General features: G+C 39.0%; 1 protein-coding gene across 10 annotated transcripts in view; it reads right to left on the reverse strand.

Moving 5' to 3' along the window:
• Nucleotides 1–27,641, reverse strand: part of NCOA3 (nuclear receptor coactivator 3) — a 152,442-nt gene that overhangs the window by 26,614 nt on the left and 98,187 nt on the right. For 8 of the 10 annotated variants that reach the window (XM_032142946.2, XM_032142941.2, XM_058433254.1 and 5 more), the window contains 6 exons: nt 8,116–8,217; nt 6,051–6,223; nt 4,664–4,764; nt 2,655–2,829; nt 2,082–2,270; nt 1,812–1,913 (listed from right to left, as the gene is read on the reverse strand). In XM_032142946.2, coding sequence (XP_031998837.1) covers nt 1,812–1,913; nt 2,082–2,270; nt 2,655–2,829; nt 4,664–4,764; nt 6,051–6,223; nt 8,116–8,198 — 823 coding nt within the window. In that variant the 5' untranslated portion in view covers nt 8,199–8,217. Of the gene's footprint in view, nt 1–1,811; nt 1,914–2,081; nt 2,271–2,654; nt 2,830–4,663; nt 4,765–6,050; nt 6,224–8,115; nt 8,218–15,785; nt 15,805–27,641 lie in introns of those variants that run through there. The other 2 variants (XM_058433251.1, XM_058433255.1) reach the window with 2 other exon arrangements.

Here is a 27,641-nt window from a genome sequence, read left to right on the forward strand (position 1 = left end):
AAACTGCTTAAAGATATTTTATTTAGTATTTTCATTAACAAATGTAAAACATGGCTATTCAAGTAGAAAATTAACACTGCCAAACCATAGGAGGTGCAGAGAAAGACCCACTCTAAAAGGATAAAATAATATATAACAATTGCTGTCACTATGTTTATCTGAGGGGAGTTAATACAGAGAAAACGTTCAAATATAAAGTAATATACAGCCGGGCGTGGTGGCTCATGCCTGTAATCCCAGCACTTTGGGAGGCCGAGGCAGGCGGATTACCTGAGGTCAGGAGTTTGAGACCGGCCTGACCAACATGGTGAAACCCTGTCTCTACTAAAAATACAAAAAATTAGCCAGGCATGGTGATGGGCGCCTGTAATTTCAGCTACTCGGGAGGCTGAGGCAGGAGAATCGCTTGAACCCAGGAGGCAGAGGTTGCAGTGAGCCGAGATCATGCCATTGCATTCCAGCCTGGGCATGACAGAGCAAGACTCTGTCTCAAAAAAAAAAAAAGTAATATCCATCAGCGTAAACAAGATTGTGCTTTGAATTGTCAAAATAATCCTTTGCTACTTCTTTTTAATTGTGAAAATTAATCTCAAAAATCCTGAAGATAGGTTACTGATGGCATAAAATGGTTGAATGACTGCAAAGATAGTAATATTTCTTTAAAAATATTCTGCTTTATGTATATTATATATACATATTACAAACACACACACATCCATATGTAATAGCGATAGCTATATTTTATGTATACCTACTCCATTTTTATATCACTTGTTAAAGGTCCACATTGTAAAATTAGTGTTACACAGAGCAAAGAATACAGGCTAAGTCAGGCAGACTCAACTATAAATTTTCTTATTAGCCATGATCTTGGACAATAACCCAATCTCTGTCACCAAGCTTCTGTTTCTTTATCCCAAATGGGGCATATATGACAAACCCTTGGCATCCCCATTTACACTTAGGTGACCATAAGAGTAACCCTGAAGGTAAATAAAAATAATATTGCCACAGTGTTTAATTTCATTAATGCATCTTATCAACCACGATGTCTTTAATTTTTTATTTCTATGATTAAAAAATGGCAGACCAAGACTGAAACTCAGGTTGATGTCAAGAATTACTTCCGGCCAGGCACAGTGGCTCACAACTGTAATCCCAGCACTTTGGGAGGCTGAGGCAGGCGAATCACTTGAGGTCAAGAGTTCGAGACCAGCCTGGACAACATGGTGAAACCCCGTCTCTACTAAAAATACAAAAATTAGCCGGGCATGGTGGCATGTGCCTGTAGTCCAAACTGTTTGGGAGGCTGTGGCAGGAAAATCACTTGAACCCAAGAAGTGGAGGTTGCAGTGAGCCAAGATCGCACCATTGCACCCCAGCCTGGGCAACAGAGCAAGACTCCGTCTCAAAAAAAAAAAAAAAAAGGAATTACTCCCAATAATTCTCATTAAATTACTTATAATTTTTTTAAACACTGCTTCTTTATGACAAATGGGCTTGAAGTTAAAGAAATACTAAATTCTGACACAAAATGCCATTTGGAGAGAAAACCAGGTGCCCCTAAATTTGTTTTTTAATTTATTTGGGGGATTTAAAATGCCAAACATACCCAACTCAAATGCCAAGAATTTTAGTGAAATTCTTTTAAGGTTGCATAAGCAACATGAAAAATGATATACATAAAACACTCATAACAGTAGGTATACATTTCTATGATAGTACAGATTAAAAATAGTAACATTTACAAAAATTTCCAAAATAAAAATGTACGTATACACAGAGAGAGAGAGAGAGAGAAGAGTTTTTACCTGAAAGATCATGCCTGGTAATAAAGCTCTCAGGGTTTGATGGAAATGCTCTTTCTCCTGTAGTAATGCGGCGTGCCACACAGATCATACAAGATTGCAAATCTACAATAAAAAATTCACCCTGGTAAGGATTATACTTAACTTTTGGATATATATGTTCAATAGGCAAGCAAGGACATGGAATTCAGTAAGATGGGTTACAACACAAGTTTCAAAACTCCAAGTATGGCCACTATTTGTTTCATGAACATAACATATGATAGCTCTTACCTTCCCCTTCCTCCATCATAGCTCGTGGCTGAGACAGGGCAAAGCACTGCATTGTTTCATATCTCTGGCGCATTTCAGGACTGGCGTTTATGTCTTCCAGAATATCATGTGGTGTTTTCATCAACATACGGCAATTAAATGTATGGCTTTTTTGTCTTTGGGTCTCATTTGTCCAGGAAACTCCATTAACTTTGGAAAACAAATTGAAATGACATTTTAAAAAGCTGGTAACTCATTCTATGACCATCATCAAGAATTCAAGCTGCATTTTCTCATTATGCATGTTTTCCATAGTTATATCTATACTAACATTTCAGGCTGGCAATATACAAAACATGCGAATAATTTCAACTTTAACAGAAATCTCACTGCATATTTTGTAACTATATGCCTCTTAAAATGTATACCAAATTTTTAATTCACTGACTCCATATGTGAAAATTTTGCTATTAAATCACATGCCTTCCTACCCTCATTTGATCACTTGACTTCCTAAAAGAGACATTCAATTTTCTAACAAATGGTCAAGGAAAAAAATTTAACCTATTTAGAAAATACACATTAAGAGCCTACCTGTAGATTTTGGTAAATTTTTAAGAAAATCCTTTCTGTCTTCTTCATGTAAGATATTGTAAACACTTGTGTTAACCAGGTCCTCTTGCTTATATTGCAGGTATTGTGTGACATTTTCTGACACAAATACAATGTTTCCGTCTCGATTCACCACAAATAGGAAACCATCCAATGCCTAAAATAGGATATGTTAATACAGGCTGTTATGGACTGAATTGTATCCTCCTCCCTCTCTTTTTTTTTTTTTTTTTTTTTTTTTGAGACGGAGTCTCGCTCTGTCGCCCAGGCTGGAGTGCAGTGGCACAATCTCGGCTCACTGCAAGCTCCGCCTCCCGGGTTCACGCCATTCTCCTGCCTCAGCCTCTCCGAGTAGCTGGGACTACAGGCGCCCGCCACCACGCCCGGCTAATTTTTTGTATTTTTAGTAAAGACGGGGTTTCACCGTGGTCTCGATCTCCTGACCTCATGATCCGCCCGCCTCGGCCTCCCAAAGTGCTGGGATTACAAGCGTGAGCTACCGCGCCCGGCCTCTAATTCTTAAATTGAAACTCTAACCATCAATGTCACTTGTATTTGGAAACAAGACCTTCAAGGAGGTAATTAAAGATAAATGAGGTCATAACGGTGGGGACCCTAATCCAATATGACTGGTATCCTATATGGGGAGAGAAAGACACCAGGAATGTGCACGCAGAGAAAAAGGCCATGGGAAAACACAGTGACAAGCCAAGGAGAATGCAATCCTGCTGACACCTTGATCCTGGACTTCCAGCCTCCAACACTGGTAGGAAATAAATTTATTTGGTTTAACCTAACCAAGTCTGTGGCATTTTGTTATGGTAGTATCAGCAAACAGCAGCCATAGTAGTAAGCAGAATGTGTAAAAACTACTGCTGACTTAATTACTGCAAACAACTATAAGCCACCATTGCTACTAACATTAGCACCATTACTACAGGCGTTATTGGGGGGAAAAAAAAGAAGAAGAAGAAGAATTGGGGGTGGGGGAGTGTATACATAAATATGTTCAGCATGAAATCTGAATTAATGTCTAACCTAATTTTTAAAGAATTATATCTTCAAAGGAGCTTTTAAAAATGAGAAAAGCATCCTTAGCTCTTTCCATTTTTCCTTTTGATGCCAAATCAAGCTACAGAAACTGCTATACTATTCCTTAATGAGAATTTACAAAGAGGAATTTCAAAACTGATCAACTAAAAGTAGTTGGAACAAACTACCTGAAACAAAAAGAAGTTGACAAGTTAACCTTATGAAGGGCTTCAGCCCCTAAACAAATACAATGCACATTTTTAAGTCTTAACAATTCCTCAAGAATATAAAACCATAGCGTGCCATGTGATCAATCATGCAAAAATTCACCAAAAATGTCTGAGCTGAAACATACAGTCATCATACCCCAGTATCTGTGTAAGATTGGTTCCAAGACCTCCCAAAGATAGCAAAATCCGAGGATGCCCAAGTCTGCAATATAAAATGGTGTATTTGCCTATAGCCTATGCATATATTCCAATATACTTTAAATCATCTCTAGATTACTTATAATACCTAATACAATGTAAATGCTATATAAATAGTCATTACACTGAGGGTTTTTTTTTTATTGTTTTAACATTATTTTTTATTTCTTCCCCAGCCTCCAAATCTGTGGTGCAAAACCCATGGATATGAAGGGCCATTTGTACCCAAATATCTCTGTGAAATTATAGGTTACCTTTCCTTTCCTGCTTGCTTATATTTTTATGTTTGTATATGTGTGGTTTCTCAGTTTGCAACTATATTTTTACTAGGGGGGCAAGGCTTCCTGAATTATGTGTATTGTAAATATAAGAGCATTTTACCATCATATTCAGAATACTGAACTGTCTCAAAGAAAAAAATGCTTTCTTTTTGTTCTCATTTCCTAACCAAAATTTCATCGATTTCTTATAGCTTTATAATAAACCAACGGGCAACACAGCTTACTGGACAGTTAAAATCTTTATACTTGCCTGAAGTAAAAGCGGTCCTAAGGAGTCTTTATCAATAACTCCCTGCCCCGTAGAAGATACATCGGCTTTTTGAACATCATCATCATTGGAAATAGTTTTTCCTGAAAAGACAGAAGGTGGTATAACAAGTAACCCACTATCGGTTATAGATTAAATCACCTTCGAATAGTCCCCAGAAGAGACATAAAGATACACATGCACATGCCCATACATACATACAAAACATTTCCTCATAAGAGAATGATGCTACAATATTATAACATCAAAACTAAACTTCATAGTTACCCAGGAAGCCAGAAGATACCTAAATCGTTTCACTACTAAATGTACTATCCCACAGCTTCCTGAAAAAGAAATACCAAATAACAGGGAATTGTCTGTTAACCATTTCTAAAGAGCATAGCTGGAGGCCCAGCGCGGTGGCTCATGCCTGTAATCCCAGAACTCTGGGAGGCTGAGGCGGGTGGATCACCCGAGGTCAGGAGTTTCAGACCAGCGTGGCCAACATGGCGAAACCCTGTCTCTACTAAAAATACAAAACTTAGCTGGGCATGGTGACAGGTGCCTGTAATCCTAGCTACTCGGGAGGCTGAGGCAGGAGAATCTCTTGAACCTGGGAGGTGGAGGTTGTGGTGAGCTGAGATTGCACCACTGCACTCCAGCCCGAGCGACAAAGCGAGACACCGTCTCAAAATAAATAAATACATAAATAACAAAAAGCACAGCTGGTCAACACATTTGTCTATTCCCATACTTGCTAGCCTCCATCAGTTGCAGTCTCTATCCAAACAAAGGAGCAAAAAGGCAAATATAGCAACAAGTTCCTTCTAAAACAGGGGTCCCCGACCCCCACACAAGTATCAGTCTGGGGCCTGTTAGGAATGGGGCTCCACAGCAGCAGGTGAGCAGTGGGCAAGTGAGCAAAGTTTCATCTATATTAACAACAGCCCCTCCCCATCGCTCACATTACCACCTGAGTTCTACATCCTGTCAGCTCAGAAGCAGCATTAGATTCTCACAGGTGTGCAAATCCTAATGTGAACTCCACATGCGAAGAATCTAGGTTGTGTGCTCCTTATGATTCTCTAATGCCTTATGATCTGTCAGCTTCTCCCATTACCCCCAAATGGACCCATCTAGCTGCAGGAAAACAAGCTCAGGGCTCCCACTGATTTCTATATTATGGTGAGTTGTATAATTATTTCATTATATGTTACAATGTAATCATAATAGAAATAAAGTGCACCACAAATGTAATGTGCTTGAATCATCCTGAAACCATCCCCTCTACCAGGTCATGGAAAAACTGGCTTCCACAAAACCAGTCCCTGGTGCCAAAAAGGCTGGGAACCACCACTGTTCAAAAAGACATGAGTGTTTTTATTACCTTGCTCTTTTATTTGACGTATCTGTCTTACTGTTTCCTTTAAAATCGCGCATTTATCTGGTTTGACATTGAAATTGTCAATATCACTAAGATTGGCAGATATCAGCTCAGCCAATTCTTCAATATATTTACTTTCCTGCTCCCGTCTCCGCTTTTCACCACTGCAGGTAAGACTAAGGGAAAAGGGGTAGAAAGGGGGGAAAGGAGACATAATATACATATCACAAAAGAGCTGTTAGCAGAATCAGCCCCTATGCAACACTACTACACTATTACTTTCTTTTTTTTTTTTTTTTTTTTTCCTCGAGACAGAGTTTTGCTCTTGTTGCCCAGGCTGGAGTACAATAGTGTGACTTTGGCTCAATGCAATCTCCGCCTCCCGGATTCAGGCAATTCTTCTGTCTCAGCCTCCCTAGTAGCTGGGATTACAGGCATGCGCCACCACACCTGGCTAATTTTTGCATTTTTAGTTGAGACAAGGTTTCACCATGTTGGTCAGGCTGGACTTGAACTCCTGACCTCAGGTGATCCACCCGCCCTGGTCTCCCAAAGTGCTGGGATTACAGGCATGAGCCACCACACCTGGCCTATTATTTTCATATGTAAACAAACTAAACTCAGCCAATATAAACTATCAAAAATGCTGTCTTGGAGAATTAGTACAACATAATAGAGATTCATGTAAACCTAAATTCAGTTCCATCTTTGTTAGCTAGGTGGCCTTGGGCAGAGTTAGCCTCAGTTACTTCATCTAGAAAATACGAATAAATCATCTTTACTTCTTAGAGATAATAAAACAACTAACAAATAAGAACAAAAACAGTGGTAGCTACTTATTAATGATGAAGTTTTCTTCATTGTAGATTGATATTTTTCAACTATCACATTAAACCTCAATTTACACTGACTTTGGCAAATACTTTAAAAGCTATAGTGTTGTATAGATTACATTATTTTGTTTCTAATTTTTAAGCTTCTCATTTCACTTGGTAAAAAAAGGATGCAACCTCACAAATGACAAAATATCAACTTATAACCCATTCTTAAAAGATAGCAAAGATTCTTACTTATAACTGTCAGGCCTCTGAGCCTAAGCCTGCACGTATACATCCAGATGGTCTGAAGCAACTGAAGATCCACAAAAGTGAAAATAGCCTTAACTGATGACATTCTACCACTGTGATTTGTTTCTGCCCCACCCTACCTTGATCCATGTACTTTGTAATCTCCCCCACCCTTAATAAGGTTCTTTGTAATTCTCCCCACCCTTGAGAATGTACTTTGTGAGATCTACCCCCTGCCCGCAAAACATTGCTCCTAACTCACTGCCTATCCCAAAACCTATAAGAACTAATGATGGCCGGGCGTGGTGGCTCATGCTTGTAATCCCAGCACTTTGGGAGGCCGAGGCGGGCGGATCACGAGGTCAGGAGATCGAGACCACGGTGAAACCCCGTCTCTACCAAAAATACAAAAAATTAGCCGGGCGTGGTGGCGGGCGCCTGTAGTCCCAGCTACTCAGAGAGGCTGAGGCAGGAGAATGGCATGAACCCAGGATGCGGAGGTTGCAGTGAGCCGAGATCGCGCCACTGCACTCCAGCCTGGGCGACAGAGCAAGACTCCGTCTCAAAAAAAAAAAAAGAACTAATGATAATCCCACCCACCCTTTGCTGACTCTCTTTTCAGACTCAGCCCACCTGCACCCAGGTGAAATAAACAGCCTTGTTGCTCACACACAGTCTGTTTGGTGGTCTCTTCACATGGACACACATGACATAACCTTGGTCATCTATTCGTAACTCCTACCCCGCCTTCCATTCAGAAATTCTTATAGTACCGCAAATTGTTAATATTCTACCTTCTAACTGAATCAGCAATAAAAAAAAACTTCTATTACATCAAAAAGATGTCCATCTCATCAGTAACACTCTATTTACCACGAAGTGAAACCACCAAAAAAATCTAACCAGAGAATGTAAATGACAAGAAGCTAAAATGTTATCCTTAAACAAAGGCAGAGGCAGGGAAACAAGTGTGGTAAAGCACCAGGAAATAAGTCACCTACCCTTGTCCTGGAGTATCACATGGCAATTTGCGTTTTCGTGAATCAGTGGCCAGTGGATCCAAGTTTTCTCCTAATCCACTCATCTTGAAGATACATCAGCAACTAAGACAGAATAATTAGAAATAAGATAAGTACATTAAAAAATATACATGACTCTATGAAGGTGTTATATGACTGAATGACTGCATCTTTTAATTCAGAACTACTTTCTCTAAACAGATAATTCTCAATATTCTTTTTCATAAATGACTATACTGAAAACAACCTCAGATTTCATATTCTAATATGAATTATGCAGAATGTATGTACAACTCCAAGACAGAAATGTTCCTCAAGTCCTACTAAAAATGTGTATCTTGCAGGGCGCAGTAGCTCATGCCTGTAGTCCCAGCACTTTGGGAGGTCGAGGCAGGTGGATCACCTGAGGTCAGGAGTTTGAGACCAGCCTGACCAACATGGTGAAACCCTGTCTGGCCAACATGGTGAAACCCCATCTCTACTAAAAATAAAAATTTAGCCGACCATGGTGTCGGGTGCCTGTAATCCTAGTTATTTGGGAGGCTGAGGCAGGAGAATCACTTGAACCAGGAGGTGGACGTTGCAGTGAGCCGAGATGGCACCACTGCACTCCAGCCTGGGCGACAAGAGCTAGACTCTGTCTCAAAAAAAAAATTGACTGATGGAAAAATAGTATGCTTTGGTTAAAATTTCATTGATGAAGAAGATAAATGTAGAGTACTTCTTGTTGAGAAAGATGAGCAGGTTTTAATACTCAGTAACAATTTAAGACATCTACTAAGCCCTCATTTGCTAAGAATTTTATCTGCACTAAACTCTTGTTTTTAAAACAAGATGATCACTGTTGTAAAGAATTACATGTCAACCAACGAAGCTCAACGATTCTAAACTATTTTTTATATATTAAAATGCATCTTGCATTCCAACTAAACTCTGAGACATATGCTGGAGGACACAGATTTCCACTAGGTGGCAGAATGCTACCAGGAAGGAAGACAGATTTATACAAATAAAAAAAATTCACTCAAGACGCTGATCAAACTTCAAATGTGTAGCTTTAAAAAAAAATCAAAAGCAAAAAAAACAAAAAAAATTCAAAATTAAAAAAAATCACATGATCATAATATAAATCAGAAAATCTAGATTGCAACATTGTCTTTACAGATGCACTAAATATGTATTAAATTACCGAGAAAATTCATTCTATAACTTTGATTGTAAAATGCAAATGCTAAAAAGCTGAGATGATTTAAGTATTTGTTTTTTCCCCATGACAAGTTTAAATGAAGGACAGAAAAAGACTTAAAATAACCTTTAGTGGCTCACTATTATGAGCCACTACTAGTGGCTCACTATTATTAGTAGTGACTCACTATTATTAGTAGTGGCACAGTCAGATCACACAATCTCAGGGGTACTGTATTTTCAAACGTGTCAATGTCACAAAAGACAGTCTGTAAACAGTCCAGATTTTAAGGGAAGCTATAAGAAAATGACAACTAAACGCAATATTTGATCCTAGACTGAATCCTGTGCTGGAGGTAAGAAAATGCTATAAAGAATATTATTGGATCAACTGACAAAATTGGAATATGGACAATAGACATAAAAGTGTGTTGTCAATATTAATACACTTAAGTTGATAAATGAACTACGGTTATTTAAGAGACCAATATTCTTAGTATAATATTTGGGGTAAGAGACTATTACATATGCAAATTATCCTCAGATGGTTAAGAAAAATTGCATATATAATGAGTGAGTGAATAAACCTGTGAACGGGGACAGGCAGGGCAAGGATGAGGAAGGGAGTTGACACTAGGTGAATCCTGACCGGGGGATAGGGGAGAGATAACTTAGAAACTCTTTGTACTATTTTCTTGCAACCTTGCTTTAAGTTTAAAATTATCCTCAAATAACAGAGTTTTAAACTTAAAGGTATGTTCAGTTTTGATTTTCCAATTTCCATATTTAAAAAGAGTAGCTCAAGTAATCCCAGTGCTTTGGGAGGCTCAGGCAGTTTGAGTTTGAGGCACTTCAGTTTGACACCAATCTGTGCAACACAGTAACACCCTGTCTCTACAAAATTTTTTAAAAAATAAGCCAGGCATCATCGTGCACAACTATAGCATTAACTACTTAGGAATAAAACAAGAAGACTGCTTGAGCCCAGGAGTTTGAGGCTGCAGTGAGTTATGATCACGCCAATGCACTCCAGACTGGGTGACTGAGTGAGACTCTGTCTCTTAAAAACAATAATAATAATAAATTAAATAATTAAAAAGAGCCAGGCACAGTGGCTCACGCCTGTAATCCCACCACTTTGGGAGGCCGAGGAGGGTGAATCACAAGGTCAGGAGTTCGAGACCAGCCTGGCCAATATGGTGAAACTCTGCCTCTACTAAAAATACAAAAATTAGCTGGTGGCATGCGCCTATAGTCTCAGCTACTTGGGAGGCTGAGGCAGGAGAATCGCATGAACCCGGGAGGCAGAGGTTGCAGTGAGCTGAGATCTCGCCACTGCACTCCAGCCTGGGTAACAGAGTGCGACCCCATCTCAAAAAATAAATAAATAAATAAATAAATAATAAATAAAAATAAAATAAAAAGAATAGTGATTCCATTCCTTAAGTACAAAAATAGAATAATTCTTGCTGTGTCTCTATAATTGGTTTGATATTTGTTTCATTCAAAGGTTATTTTTAAATTGAATGGCAAACTATTCATTCAGTAATAACCTTTTTTTTTTTTTTTTTAAAGACAGGGTCTTACTGTGTCGCCCAGGCTGAAGTGCAGTGGCACAATCTCAGCTCAATGTAACCTCGGCTTCCCAGGCTCAAGCAATCCTCCTGCCTCAGTATCCCAAGTAGCTGGGACAACAGGTGAGCACCACCATGCCCAGCTAATTTTTGTATTTTTTGGAGAGACAGGGTCTCACCATGTTGCCCAGGCTGGTCTCGAACTCCTGGGTTCAAGTTATCTGCCTGCCTCAGCCTCCCAAAGTGCTGGGATTACAGGCATGACCCACCACACCCAGCCTACATTTATTTATTTTAAATATGTAATTTATTCCACATTCTAGATATTATTTCCTTACTTTGGCTTTTGTTTATAAGCTGAATCCCTGAAACAAATGGAGAAACTATTCCATGGATAACAGCACTTCTTTAATTTGAAAGATAAAATTTTGCCTATATTCTCAATATTATTTCCTTTATTTGTTATTAAATATAGGATGAATACACAGTAAGGAGTAAGGGGCCTACCACGTAATAGGTGGTCAATACATGTCTTGAATAAATATTGAATAAATATAAAAGCAACATTCAACCTACTAAATCATAGTTTAGAAATTTCCTTTATTCTGATCTATAACAATCATTCAATGCAATCCTACTGCATTAAACTTTTTAAATGTTTACTTCTACAGTTGATATAGTGTTATAATAAATTCTGACAGCATAAATTAAATCAATAGAAAAACTAAGCCATGACAATCTCTTTATATGCAAAAAAATTAATAAGCACAAATATCAGTTTAAACCAGAAATGCAGATCATTTGTGTTAAGTCAGTGTTTATGTGCATATAATGAAACCTAAATATGTCTACCTATGTCCATAGACACATGCAGCTTTTTCTCTTGATCTCACAAAACAAGCTACACTGTACACATAAGCCTGTGCAATCTTCCTGCTACCAAACTTACTCCTTCAGAGTCCAACCTAATTATCCAAAAAGGTACTAAGGGAAGGCCAGGCATGGTGCCTCATGCGTGTAATCTCAGCACTTTGGGAGGCCAAGGTGGCGGATCACCTGAGGTCAGGAGTTCGAGACCAGACTGACCAACGTGGAGAAACTCCATCTCTACTAAAAATACAAGATTAGCCGGGCGTGGTGGTGCATGTCTGTAATTCCAGCTACTCAGGAGGCTGAGACAGGAGAATTGCTTGAATCTGGGAGATGGAGGTTGTAGTAAGCCAAGATTGGGCCACTGGCACTCCAGCCTAGGCAGCAAGAGTGAATTCTGTCTCCAAAAATAAAAAAATAAAAATAAAAAAACTAAGGCAAAATAATAACTTAAAATCATGAAAAAGGTGTTTACCCAAACGTGAAGGTATAATTATTTAAGATATAAAATATTTCTATCTTATTTTTTGTTTTGTTTTGCTTTTGAGACAAGAGTCTCACTCTGTCGCTCAGGCTGGAGTGCAGTGGCACGATCTCAGTTCACTGTAACCTCCGCCTCCCGGGTTCAAATGATTCTCTTGCCTCAGCCTCCTGAGTAGCTGGGATTATAGAGGTGTGTGCCACCATGCCTGGCTAATTTTTGTATTTTCAACAGAGACAGGGTTTCACCGTGTTGGCCAGGCTGGTCTCGAACTCCTGACCTCAACTGATCTGCCCGCGTCAGCCTCCCAAAGCGCTGCAATTACAGGCATGAGCCACCATGTCCAGTCTCTATCTTGGTTTTTTAGGAACAGGTTGGATAGATTTGTAGTTCTTAATTAGACATGGACAAATCTTAGGTACATTTACTGTACAACTGTATAAGACACCACAATGTCTAAGAGTAAATGACAAATTGTTTTATAACAAAAAGCCAAGTAGAGCAAACATCTCCTGAATTTCATTAAAGAAAATGTTCAATATGAGAAATAAAAAAGCATTTCTGGTCCCCAAAATAATAATTTCAATATATACAATAATATAATTCCTGAGCACAAATGACTATGACAAACCCTTCAGGTACAGTTTTCTATTTGGTATTAATCTTAGCTATAAACAAAAAATAAAAAATGGCATTTGTTTTAGTTGCCACGCCTGTTGTCTCCTTCTCACTAGGAGGATATGTTATTTTGATAGATTACTCATTTTAAGATATAAAAGCTAAATGCCTAGCACAGACACACTAGATCTAGATCACTTTCAGTCAACAGCCAAGAATGAAGATGAGAGAGGGGAATAAGGCATGTACCAAGACCATGAAGTTCTTAACCGGTAAGAAACATGGATCAATAAACTGCCTGAGACTAGCTTACATTTTTACATCTTAAATTACAACCCATCTAGTTTGGAGAATATATGTAGTGGATAAAATCCATCTTCAAAGGGGAAATAATATAGCACAACAGTCTCACAATAAGTTTGATTGTAAGAACAGTCTAGGCCAGGCACGGTGCCTCACGCCTGTAATCCCACCACTTTGGGAGGCCAAGCAGGGTGGATCACCTGAGGTCAGGAGTTCAAGACCAGCCTGGCCAACATGGTGAAACCCCATCTCTACTAAAAGTACAAAATTAGCCAGGCGTGGTGACACATGCCTGTAATCCCAGCTACTTGGGGGGCTGAGGCAGGAGGATTGCTTGAACCCAGGAGGTGGAGGTTGCAGTGAGCCGAGATTGTGCCATTGTACTCCAGCCTGGGCAACAAGAATGAAACTCCGTCCAAAAAAAAAAAAAAAAACCTGCATTTAAGCAATATATTCTATGCAATTACTTTTTTTGGGCGGGGGGGTGGTGCGGGTGGAATGCAGTGGCACAATCTCGGCTCACTGCAACCTCCACCTCCCAGGTTCAAGCAATTCTCCTGCCTCAGCCTCCCGAGTAGCTGGGACTACAGGCGCCTGCCACCACCCTGGCCTAGTTTTTGTATTTTTAGTAGAGATGGGGTTTCACCATATTGGTCAGGCGGGTCTCAAACTCCTGACCTCAAGTGATCCACCCGCCTCGGCCTCCCAAAGAGTTGGGATTACAAGCGTGAGCCACCACATCTGGTCACAATTACTTTAATGTAGAATAGTAACAGTTAGAATATCTTTCAATGCTATCAAAATCTAATGCTATTTCTATATTATATGGAAAAGTCCAAAGTACATCCATGATAAGATTTAAAATGAACAAGTATCTTAAAACAACTGGATAGAATGTTCCCTAGAAATACTATAGGCCTTTCTACACGTAACATTCAAGCTATGGAACATGTTGAAGCTTAGACATCAACGGCATATATAATAAATTGCTAGAAAATGAACTTTCATGGAATAACTAATTACAGCTAAAAAGCAGCAAAGAATTATACCTGCTAGCTCAAAAACCATGAAAATTTTGGTATATGGCTTAGTAGCACTAATCAGCTTTCCTTTTGGTTATTTGGGATTAAGACAGGAGGGGAAAAGTTTGATTATACACAGCAAATTAGCCAAATGGACAAGGATACAGGAAATACTCCCTGTCCAAAAGGAAAAGATATCAATCAACACTACCAGTGTTCATTAGGCAAGCAAGAAGTTATTTTGGGGGACCTAAAAAAAGCTATACTGTGCCGAAAGAGATGGGTTACCCAGTAAATCTAAATTGACATAGAGACCAACTAAAATATTTTACTTTTCCTAAATTAATAAGGGAGAAATAAGGAGATAATTTTGTGGTAGTACAATGCTAGGCATCTCACATATACTGGGTAATTTATTTACCATGACCCTCCAAAGTATGTATTACTATAATAGTCCCATTTTACAGATAGGGAAACGGCTAAATAACTTTCCACTAGATCACACACAGATTCTGGATGGCAGAGCTGGAACTACAATATTTTTTCAGACTTCATAACCAACAAAACATGTATCAAATGTTTCTTGGGCATTTTATTCTCCCCCACCCCAAAACAAGCCATTTATACCATTGAATCACACTATAGCCAACCAGTTAGCCAGAAAATTTCTCAGCTTATCAGTAAGAACACCGAGAGGTTATGACAGCCATAGTTTAGGGTCATGCAGTATTAGAGACAGAGGCAAGGAGCTGCTCAAGCTCAGCAGATACTAATGCTCCCCTCGAGCACCTTACCTAACCATTACCCTCCAATGTCACTAAACTGCCCTTCGTGGTGGTCTAATATTACCCATAACCCTTGCTTCCACTTGAGATGGTCAATGGCTCACACAGCAAAAGGAAAATTTGAGATCAACAAGTACAAACTATACTCTAAAATGGTCACTCAAGTATTGTTATTCTTTGGTTTGCTATGATTAAATGGTGGAGCTACTTGACTATCCCAGCAGCAATTTAGTTTATCCGTCAGGCTTGTTTCCCTAACTTATACAAGGTATGATTAAATACACTAATCAGAGAGAGGTTTGCTGTATTTCTGGAGAATCACAGTAAGTTATGGAAATTTTTTCAAACAGCTATGGATCTGAACTGTTTTATTAAAAACTGCTTCAAGCACTATGCAAAAGCAGAGATTGCTCAGGTCAATCAGTAAAAACAAGTTCTTGGGAAGAATGAGACAGTCATACATAAAAGTTCTACTCAAAACTGAAATTCCAAATTCTCAAATTCCTAATCAGCCAACTTAGAAAATAACCACTACTAGTTAACACAAGGGCTTAATCTTACAAGGTTTTTTCTCTACCCTAAAACTATCAAAAAGTCTCTTAATCTTCTTCCTTTCAATCCGTCATTCATACCCTTCCTAATAAAATAAGAGGAGCTCCAAGAGAACTGGTACCATGGAGAAAAGACTGAAGACAAATATAACGTGTGTGTAAAGGACAGGGGAAGGCAGGGAAGAGAAAAGTTCATAAACGTGGAACTGTTATGTAAAAGCTTCCTCCTCAAGTGGATGACTCTTCCAGTTAGTATCTCCTACCTTTGTTTCCTTTCAATGCTGGTAAGGAAGTTAACAGCTGTGAGGAGAGAAGCAGGAGGGGAAAGAAAAGAAAATTTTTTTTAATTTTTTTTTTTTTTAAGACACTGTCTTGCTCTGTCGCCCAGGCTAGAGTGCAGTGGCGCAATCTCAGCTCACTGCAACCTCAGCCTCCCGAGTAGCTGGGATTATAGATACCCACCACCGTGCCCAGCTAATTTTTGTATTTTTAGTAGAGACAGGGTTTCACCATCTTGGAAAGGCTGGTCTCGAACTCCTGACCTCATGATCCACCGGCCTCAGCCTCCCAAAGTGCTGGGATTACAGGCGTGAGCCACCACGCCTGGCCTCCTTGTTTATTTTTCTTTTGCTTCCTCATCCTATGTTAGAGAGAGAGAAATTTTTTATATCCTTTTGTTTTGTGGCTGATAATTTGCTATTATGTTTTGTAGGATAAAGTATAACACAATCCTTTTTTTTTTTTTTTCAATTTAATTCCATTTCAGCTCAAACATTTTGCATGCCCAGAATCATTTTAGCCCCGGAAAACAGAGATAAATGTCACTACCAATTACTAGAACTCTCAGGCTAGCAGAACAGGAAAACAGAAAAACAATTAAATTTGATAAGTGTTAAAAAAAAAAAAAAAAGGAAGGAATCGTTTGAACACAATGAATAGCAAAGCTAGGAGCCTACAGTTTTTAGAAACAAAACATATACGTGGTATCTACAAGAAACTACCTTGGTGGAGATATATACAAGAAAATAGTACAACCTCAGTTCTTGGTAATTTCTTCTCCACTATCTTTCCTTTATAATGCCAGCATATTGGGTGAAGGGCTAGCAAGAAACAATAAAGTAAAACATCCTATTTTTACCATATAAATTGAACAGAAAAGCATCTGAATGTAAATTATTTTATGCACAAGGTTCCATTCTCTCTTCCTTCTTGCACATTTGTGTTCCAGTTTAAACTTGATGAAGTTGAATTCAAACATAAACTCCCCAGAGACTAGAGTGCTAGAACTGGACATACCAATTAGCCAACTCAGGTGTCAGTTGCAACTGGAAGCTTGCTGCCAAGAGACTTCTCAACCTCTACATGAGCAACAGAGTTGAAGTTCACAGATATACACTGTACAGAGGGAGTTAAGGAAGCCAACTCCATCTAAATCCAAATCAAGTTACCCTCTCCTGACAGCATACTAACTAGCTGGGTAACTCTTGTTTTAAAGGTTACATTGACTTCTACAATTTAATACACTGAATCTATCTTATATATAAGAACAGACTTAAGTCTGAGCTTCATAAACCTGAATTTGGCTTCAGTTTAAACAACCTGTTACCAGTCATACTTCTTCCTCATCAATCACCACCAGCAACCCCAAAATGATCTTTATACTAAAAGTTTTTAATAAAGTTGACTGAAACATTTCCTTTATTTTTAACCTTAAGTCACTAATTTTTTGTTTAATCTTTCCCACATCGCTTTTCCATCTAGAATATTCCTGCCCTTCAAGATTAATTTGTCGTCTCTGGTAAAACCATCCCCAACTCTCCCAATTAAACAAAGTTTTCCCTTCTTTATCCTAAGCATTTTCCATACTTTTACTACAACATTTTACATATTACACCATTTCTGTCTCTGCTTCCTACCTTGTAAGCTCTCAACCATTGTATAAACTTGTATGTAACTCTATTTTATTACAAACTTTTTTTTTTTTTTTACTACCACCATTCCTCTTCTCTTTTCCAACTCCAGTTCTCCTTTGCTTTCCCATCAGCTGTACTTTTGACCAACTCCACATCTTCTTAAAATACAGAGAAGGTTCTCCTTTTACAAAGGTAAAAAGAAATAATTTGGCTGGGTGTGGTGGCTCACACTTGTAATCCCAACACTTTGGGAAGCCAAGATGAGAGGACAGCTTGAACCCGGGACTTCAAGACCAGCCTGGGCAAAGTGGCAAAACCCCATCTCTACAAAAAATACAAAACACTTAGCCGAGTGTGGTGACGCACACCTGTAGCCCCAGCTACTCAGGAGGCTGAGGTGGGGTTATCACCTGAGCCCAGGAGGCAGAAGTTACAGTGAGCCAAAGATCGCACCACTGCACTCCAGCCTGGGCAAAGGGAGTGAGACCCTGGTCTTGAGGGGCAGAAGGAGTAGGGCTTTTTTATTTTGTTTTGTTTTGGAGATGGAGTCTCATCACTCTGTCGCCCAGGCTGGAGTGCAGTGGTGCAATCTCGGCTCACTAAAACTTCCGCCTCCCAGATTCAAGCGATTCTCCTGCCTCAGCCTCCCAAGTAGCCGGGATTACAGGCAGCCGCCACCATACCCACCTCATTTCTGTATTATTAGTAGAGACGGGGTTTCGCCATGTTGGCCAGGCTAGTCTCGAACTCCTGACCTCAGGTGACCCACCCACCCCAGCCTCCCAAAGTCCTGGGATTACAGGCATGAGCCCGGCCGAGGAGATTTTTAAAACCCCAGTATTGTGTACCACTTTTTACCTCTGGGGTTTGTAGTTTAATTTTCCTTTGACAGACATAAATATCTCTACATCAAAAGTAGTACTTATACCTAAGTTTGTCCCTGTGGCATATAATGAAAATATAAACAGCAGAGGAAGAAAGAGATAAATAAAAACCAAGAATTTTAGCCATGCTAAGGTAAGTGAGAAAGAACTGGATAAAGAAGAGTGGTGAGGAGAGAGAGTGGGTATGTGCACAGAGCAGAAATGAAATCTGATATAAATTAAATTAATAAGCAATAAAGATGTAAAGGAGAGATGATCACAGCACGTGCCCCATTCTCTTCTAATCTATTCTTTCCATCTACCTCACAGAAGAAAAGACAGTATTGAGAAATAAATGTTAAAGCTTAAGAGATGACAACATTAGCCACCTGGTAACCAAACAGCTGAGAACAGCAAGGATGGTAAATAAGTGTACCATGGCACACTAAGTAAACAATGAAGACGGGGAATGGTAACCATGGTCAAATGCAAGATAGATAAATATTCCTAAACCAGAGTGCCTGTAGAGTAAAAAACAAAATAACAAACTTCCCCCTATAGTACTAAAGTTAGCCCTGTCCAGCAATATCAAAAATAGAGGCTACAATGAGTCTGCTCACCTGCAACACTGTTGTTACAAAAATTAACATTGTAGAAATAAATGTAAAGCTAATAAAAGACTTTTGGGTTGATTTTTCAAAGAAAAGATATTGAAGGTAGAACACAGAGAGATGTCCTTCTTATAAAGCAAAGAGGTTGGAGCAGATCTGTAACTCTAGCAACACAACATGGCAAGTCTGACTCACAAGACTTCCTGAATAGGTCATCATCTGTACTGCTGCTTAGTCTGCGGCTCAGTCCTTTTTTTCCTGACCTCACAGCTTATTACTCTTCAACAATTATTAAATAACTTTAAATTCAAAAGAATCCTTTTTAAAAAATGTTTCCAGGCCAGTTTCAGTAGCTCACACCTGTAATCCCAGCACTTTGGGAGGCTGGGGCAAGAGGATTGCTTGAGCCCAGCAGTTTGAGACCAGCCTGGGCAACATAGTGAGATTCTGTCTCTGCAAAAAACACAAAAATTAGCTGGGCATGGCACCATGTGCCTGTGGTCCCAGCTATTTAGGAAGCTCGGGTAAGAGGATCACTTGAGCCCAGGAGGTCAAGTCTGCGGTGAACCATGATCACTGCACTCTAGCCTGGGGGACAGAGCAAGACCCTGTCTCAAAACAGTAACAATAATAATAGTTTCCATATCCCTAGAAGTTATGTGTCTGATAACAGAATTTGTCTTTTCAAATAAATCTCTAAAGCCATTATTCATCTGATGACAACAATACAAATAATGAATAAGAAAATATATATCAAAAAGTTAAAAAATAAAAAAAGCTTTCAACATTATTTGCTTTCTGGAGGGTGGGGTAGCACTGGTAAAAAGGTTAAAAGGTATCAGAACTGAAACTCAACCCTTGACCCTCTCCATTCCTCTCCAAAAAGTAGCTACCATCTTATGTGGAGCTAAACATTTATACCATTAGGTCAAGATTGTTTCAGGGAAGAAATCTGCAGTAAGCAAAAATATAAAATACTGAAAAGAGGAGGAGAAGTACATCATTCAATTTAAAATACAACATTAAAAAATAAAAATAAAAAATAAAATACAACATAGCTTGGGTTTTTCTTTGTTGCTATTCAAATGTTAGTTTCATGATCCATAACTTTTTTTTTTTTTTTTTTTTTTGAGACGGAGTCTCGCTCTGTCACCCAGGCTGGAATGCAGTGGCACAATCTCGGCTCACCGCAATCTCTGCCTCCCGAGTTCAAGGAATTCCCCTGCCTCAGCCTCCTGAGTAGCTGGGACTACAGGTGTGCACCACCACGACCGGCTAATTTTTTTGTATTTTAGTAGAGATGGAGTTTCACCATGTTGGCCAGGATGGTCTCAAACTCCTGACCTCGTGACATGATCCAAAACTTTAAAGAACTTTTTTTCTGTACTTCACAAAACCTGCTTATCCATGTCTAGTAAATGAAGCCGCAGTTACCTCATTCCTATTAGAGAATATCTGAGGCAAGAAAATTTTATTACGAACTTCTGTAAAATCATCCATACACCTAAACTGGTTAAAACCAAAATCTACTTCACCAACTATCTTAAGAGTGGTCACTGTTTAACATATCAGGTGTCATCCACATAGAAAAAGGAAACAGTATCCCCTATGCTAAGTGCTTGGGGTAGATGAATTGTTGATCAAAACAGGAATTTTTTTGCCTTCAAGGAGCTGATGACTCAGTGTGAGGAATTAACAAACTAGTAAGTACATCATCAGAAATTGTATTATATGCTACAAAAATCTTTATTTAAAATTAATGGCCGATTTGTGATTCAGAAACAGAAACAACTGAGTACCAGACATATCCTATAATGTTATACAGCTGTTCAAAGTCCTAAATCTCTATAGTAGATATGTTTGTTACTAATAAAAGAAGTAGATGCAGGTTAACAACTAAATGCTCCTGAAATTGGCCAAACGTCAGATTGGTTAGCTCAGACCTCCTCCATATTTAAGCAGCACAGAATAGAGGCAGCTGTAGCAGGAACTGGGTGTGCTACAAGACACCAAATAAAACAAGGTGAAAGGTTTAAGTCAAATGCTTCTAGAGTTCCAACCAAATTCACTAGATTTCAAGCCTTTTGATCTCAGGATTCCTTTACCTCTTAAAAACTGGAAACCTGTAATAACTTCTGCTATGTGGGTTATGTCAGTATTCACCATATTAGAAATTAAAACTTAGAAATATTTGAAACATACACTTTTTTTTTTTTTTTTGGAGACAGGGTCTCAGCTCTGTCACCCAGGCTGGAGTGCAATGGTGTGATCATGGCTCACTGTAGCCTCGACCTGCTGGGCTGAAGTGATCCTGCCACCTCAGCCTCCCAAGTAGCTGGAACCACATGCATGTGCCACCATGCCCAGCTGATTTTTTTTATTTTTAGTATAGACCAGGTCTTGCTATGTTTCCCAGGCTGGTCTCCAACTCCTAGGCTCAAGCAATTCTCCCGCCTCGGCCTCCCAAAGTGTTGGAATTACAGGCATGAGCCACCACGCCGGACTCATTCACTTTTTTTGTTTGTTTTGTTTTGTTTTTTGAGATGGAGTTTTGCTCTTGTCACCCAGGCTGGGCTGGAGTGCAATGCTGCAATCTTGACTCACTGCAACCTCCACCTCCCCAGTTCAAGCGATTCTCTCCTGCCCCAGCCTCCCAAGTAGTTGGGATTACAGGTGCCCACCACCACGCCTGGCTAATTTTTTTATTTTCAGTAGAGACGGGGTTTCACCATGTTGGCCAGGCTAGTCTCAAACTCCTAACCTCAGGTGATATACCTGCCTGGCCTCCCAAAGTGCTGGGATTGCAGGCATGAGCCACTATACCTGGCCCTCATTCACTTTTTAAAGCCCATCATATATTAACGTAAATAACAATTTTTGCAAAAAACAAAATTTCTGAAACAATGAGAATTATAAAATAATAAAAAAAATTTGCAAATAATTACCTGACTTAATAGAAAACAGTTATTTACTTCTGCATTCAATCTGGCGCAATGTTATCTTGATTTAAGGATATAAAGAAAATCTGGCCTCACAAAGACATGTACTTGTAAAAGGAAGGACTATTTTAATAGCCTTTTATAAATAATTATGGATATTTCTTGATATTACACTAAAACAAGTGGTAATTTCTTAAAGGTGAGTTTTATAGGAGGGAAAAAAAATTTTTTCCTCTACCCTATCTGAGTTCCTAGTTGGATCAGACCCCTTAACAAAAGACAAATTAACAAGAGAAAATCAGAAATATAATAAATATACCTCATGTATCCATGAGAGATACCCAGAGAAATGAGTAAATCTTTTCATTTCTAAGAGGTGGCTTAGAATTCAGACTTAAATACCATCTTCAATGGAAACAAAGAAGGGCACGGGGGCTGGGGAGCAATAGTTATGGAGAAGCAACCAAGAAAAGCATGGTAAACAACAGTAAGGCTTGTTATACAGATTTAAGTCTATGCCTTCTCCATTAATAAGTTTCTAGTGATTGAGTCATCCTTTTCCTGGTAATGAGGAAGACACCCTTACAAGGGAGATTTCCTTTATAGATATAAATTTTCCCTTACAAAAGGGTAACTTCTACTCTGTTTTCAGAACTTCTCCTGTGTCTGCTTCTCAAAATAATCCTTACACCAAACAGGCATATTTTAGGGTGGTATATTCTAGTCTCCTACAGTTGCAAAGTGCAATCTGAAACCATATAAATGGATTTTCATGCTGTCTCATTAAAATGCATTGGATCTAACTTGCACTCTGAACAGATCTTTAACCCATGCATCACTGTATGATCAAACACTGGGTCATTTAGATAATACTGGTTCACTGAGTTAAAGTAGATCTTTCAAATGCTGGTACATTTCATTACACAATTTTTTTTAACCCACATTCATTAATGTCACCACCCATTTCATCAGGAAAGTAATAAAGGGCTGTCATGCTCATGGTGGCCGATTCAAGTTTACTTACTTACAATTTCACTTGAAGCTCAAATTTTATCACTGTCAACCAATACAGTCAGATGTTTCCTTGTAGTGATAGGTTCACCTCACTCAATTTCAAGACAGTCTCCAAATAACCAAGACTCAGTAGCCATGGTTTGTCAGTCATCCAAGTAAAAATGGTGTTCCATGAAAAAAGTGGATACCTCAGTTCACAATGCAAACTGCGCAAGTGCTTTTCCTGGAGACAGCCATCATACTTTGGCAGGCAGAAGTCTTTGTGCACATTTTCCATTCTCATCACACAGAACATTAAAACGACAGTACTTAAGGGTACAGTGAAAGGTACTTAAGGTAAAAAGTGAATGAGGGCCAGGTGTAGTGTTGCTGCTTCATCATGGACAATCCTCAGGGGAAAACTGATTTTTTTTTCTTTATGAGCTCATGGCAGTGAAGAATGCAATGTCTACCTAAGAGCGGAGTCTGGCACCACTGCCTTAATTCATGGTAAGGTGTCAGCAATTTTATGCATCACCGCATTTCCACCATCAGTGCAAACACCAACAGGATGAAAATAGCAAATAACACATTAGCATTATTATGAGAACAGTCTTAACCATGTAGACCCCTTAAAAGGTTCTCAGAGACTACCGGGGTCCACACACCACACGTTGAGAGCCACTATATTAGATTAAGGTTGGGGCTGAGAGCCTGAAACTGGGTCTGGCTTCTCCAAGATACTCCATGTTCATGTAATAAATGTTTTAGGGCCAGGAGCAGTGGCTCATGCCTGTAATCCCGATACTTTGGGAGGCTAAGGTAGGAGGGTCACTTGCCAGAAGTTCAAGACCAGCCTGGGCAATGTGGCAGGACACTGTCTCTACAAAATACAAAAAAATTAGTCAGGGGTGGTGGTAAGTAAATAAAGCAAGTAAGCAGATAAGTAAATAAACAGATGCTTTAGTATCTACTATCTGTAGGCCTATATAAACAAGCCATGTTGTGAGATCAAAAGAACATGGAGACTTCCTGATAACAAAGAGAAATGCTGCTATCAATCAACACCACCTTATCCCATTGCTCCAAATATAATAATGACAGATAAAATACGAATTTTGTATTAACTTCAAAAGACACAGTTATGCTCAAACATGACAAATATATTTGTGGACTATGACAGAGGGGAAACATAAAGCAATAAATTAATAACTCCATGAACGCAACTGAGCTCCAGGATAAGAAACAAGCAAAGGCAGTCAGAAATGAAATCATGCACAAGATAAGAAAACCAAAAGCAAGGCTCACAGGTAAAACGAAAAAATCTCATAGGTAGAAACCAAATAAAAAACTCATGAAAGGACAGTGAAAAAAGGTATTATCAATAGCTAAAGTTATTTCAAACTGCCATAGGCAGTTGTAGAGGAAATAAAAGGTACTCTAAATAAATAAAAGGTAATATATATATATATATATAATATATATATATATGTCTCATACACACACACACAAACAAAACCTAAGTAATGCATATCACTGACATTGCAATAATACCTCAGAATTAGAATCCTAGATCTAGACTGAAAGCATGGTAAAAATGTATGAAGGCAACAAAAACAGAGGTATAGGTGGCAGGCGGACATACAGAAAAGAACACCAAAATTAAGGGAAAAAAATTAATTTCCCACTCAGCATATAAACCATAAACTAAAATTCTAAAGTGTATTTAAAAAGTGAACTAATGGGCCAGGCGTGGTGGCTCACGCCTGTAATCCCAGCACTTTGGGAGGCCGAGGCAGGCAGATCACGAGATCGAGACCATCCTGGCCAACACGGTGAAACTCCATCTCTACTAAAAATACAAAGATTAGCCAGGCATGGTGGCATGCGCCTATAGTTCCAGCTACTCAGGAGGCTGAGGGCAGGAGAATCGCTTGAACCTTGGAGGTGAAGGTTGCAGTGAGCCAAGATCTCGCCACTGCACTCCAGCCTGAGTGACAGAGTGAGACCCCATCTTAAAAAAATAAATAAAAATAAAAAATAACTGAACTAAGGAATAGCCAAGAAATTCATCAATATCAAAAGATGAATTCAATGCTTAATAAAAATCTTAAAATTAGTTTAAAATAAATGTTTATGATCCTTAATGAGATAAAGAATTGGCCAGGCACAGTGGCTCAAGCCTACACTGCCAGCACTTTGGAAAGCTGAGGTGGGAGGCTCACTTGAGCCCAGGAGTTTGAGACCAGCCTGGGCAACATAGCAAGCCCCCATCTCGATTTTTAAAATAATAATTGAAAGCCATTAAAAATGATAAAAAGAAACAGAAGAATAAATGGATGTTAAAAGAACTATAAGCTTTCATGAATTATAAATAATTTGAAAAGACAGTATCATCAATTATCCACAGCCAAACTCTAGACAGACATGGGACACTTGTCTGAAATCAAGAATCAATAGACAAGGTTAATTCCTAAACTGGACACACAAACATACATCATCAGTGAACAAGAAAACAACGGATCCAACTCAAATGAAGCATAGTGAAGAGGGGAAAAGAATACAGACTTAACAGCTGATTTGAGCCCAGCATGATCTTACCAAATTTACATCTCTGAACCTCAATTTCATCTTCTCTAAAATGGACATCCATCATCTTTACAAAATTGTTGAGAGGATTAAAAACCATAGGTAAAACAAAACCTCAGTGATGTCTGGCAAATGGTAGGCTCTCAAAAAATGGCTCCCTCAAGAACCGTACGATTTACAGACAGAATGAAGGTAATTAAGAAAAACAGAATTTGGCCTCTAAACTACAAACAGGTCTATAACCTAGTTTACAATCAAAAGATATTTGTGTTTTCTAATCCCTATATTACTGATACAGACAGGAGACAGGGAAATATTGGGTAGAAGAAGGTGGTTCCCTGGCAAAGGCCCCACTCAAGCCTGAAAACCCATGACCCTAAGTGAGAACAAGCATTCCTGTTTTCACGCCTAAAAGTTGCCTTTTGACCCACCACGCCCCCATATCCTGTACCCATATAAACCCCAAGCCCCCAGCTCCACAAGGAGACAAACAGAAGAGCAGAAGAATGGCAGAATGGCACAGCAGAGAAAGACAGAAGAGAAGGAACATCTGAACACCAAGAGGAGTTCGGCTGAGAACGGTCAGAGAGGAGATGGGCCACTGGATGGCCAAATTCCAGGGGAAGATCATTTTCCCACTCCATCCCCTTTCCAGCTCCTCATCCATCCAACTGACAGCCAACTCCATCACTCAATAAAATCCCCGCATTCACCATCCTCAAGTCTGTGTGTGACCTGATTCTTCCTGGATGCTGGACAAGGACCTGAATACAAAGAAGGCTCTCAGCTGTTTAACACTTAAGCCGTCCATGGTTGGCAAAGCAAAAGGGGCAAACTGTAACACATGCCTGCTTGGGCTTCGGGAGTTGCAGACTCCCACCCCTGGACACTCCCATGAGAACAGAGCCCAGGGGCACTCGCCCCAGATCCCGCACCTGCCTGCATGCATGCTCCTCCTCCCAAAAGGGGTTTGAGAGCATGGAACAGATGAGCCACAGGCCTGTTGCACGTCCTGTGAGGGGTGTCAGGGAACTCTCCCATTTAATTAGCTGAATAAATTAAGCAAATTGTCTAAATCTTGGTGCCTACAAGAGAATTTAAGAGCTGTCTCTTGAGAAATACTAAAATTCTCAAAGATGCTAAGATCTTCAAATGAAGTTTTGGTAGTGGTCTTGAATTGCTCTTATGTCAGGCACTTAAAATGTTTTCTAAAAACCTCTCTGATATCATACATTTCTCCGTCAAAAGAATTTGTAGAAACCGAACTCTTATTAGGAAAGGCATTTGGGTTACAAATGACTAAGGATTACTTCTTCCTTGAAAAATCATGTTAACGTTCATAACTTACCGCTCTGCAATTTTTTTAATGTAAAGACACTGGCAATTTAGCCTAAAAAAAATCCCTTCACTATTCATCACTCTTAATAAGATGGCTTCCTTTCCAACTGCCAAAAGGAAAATGGAAAGAAACTCAGGCTTCTCATATTTCAAATAAAATTAAGAGAGAGCTATTTAAGTATGGAAACACCAACAGTTTAGATGGTACCTTCACACCACAAACTAGACTTATCAAAAACCTAAGTAAAAATTCTCATACACAAAAATAAATTTCAACTTTCTTCTCAGTGCCTAGGAATCAAAGCCTTAAACTACTGAATCATGTCTGGAATTGAAAAGACAGTAGGATTACAGCTGTGCATGGCCAATTTATCTTCTGAAGTCAAAGCATTTCTCCTGTTACCTTGCAGCAAGTCAACGTGATCTGCATATCAATATATTAAATGGTCACAGTATCTGAAATCTATACCAACCACAAAAGGTGTTATTTTAATTAATAAGTTGGCAACATTATGAGCTTTACAGTTTTATTCTATAATTCTTTTTGAATTATCACAATTTAAAGAAAAATTTTAAAGGCTAAGAACCCAGACTAACAATTAATGCCATTCCAATTCTATTTATGTCACCCTCCAGTAAAATAGCCCTATAAATAGCTTGGCAAAGAGAATAGCAATATACCAATAGTTGGTTTAGAAAAAAGTTAATTTCTACAATTTAGTCTTCTACAATAGGACAAAATTTTATGCTAACGAAATTAAAAAGGGCCAAATCAAACAACACTATATAACAAAAGGGCTATCTGGAATGTGTTACATTATTTGTAATAGCACAGAAACTATAAAAGATAAATTCCATGTAAATGAATTAAGT

This window comes from Hylobates moloch, unplaced genomic scaffold (genome assembly GCF_009828535.3).
Source record: "Hylobates moloch isolate HMO894 unplaced genomic scaffold, HMol_V3 SCAFFOLD_21, whole genome shotgun sequence".
Classification (NCBI taxonomy): domain Eukaryota; kingdom Metazoa; phylum Chordata; class Mammalia; order Primates; family Hylobatidae; genus Hylobates; species Hylobates moloch.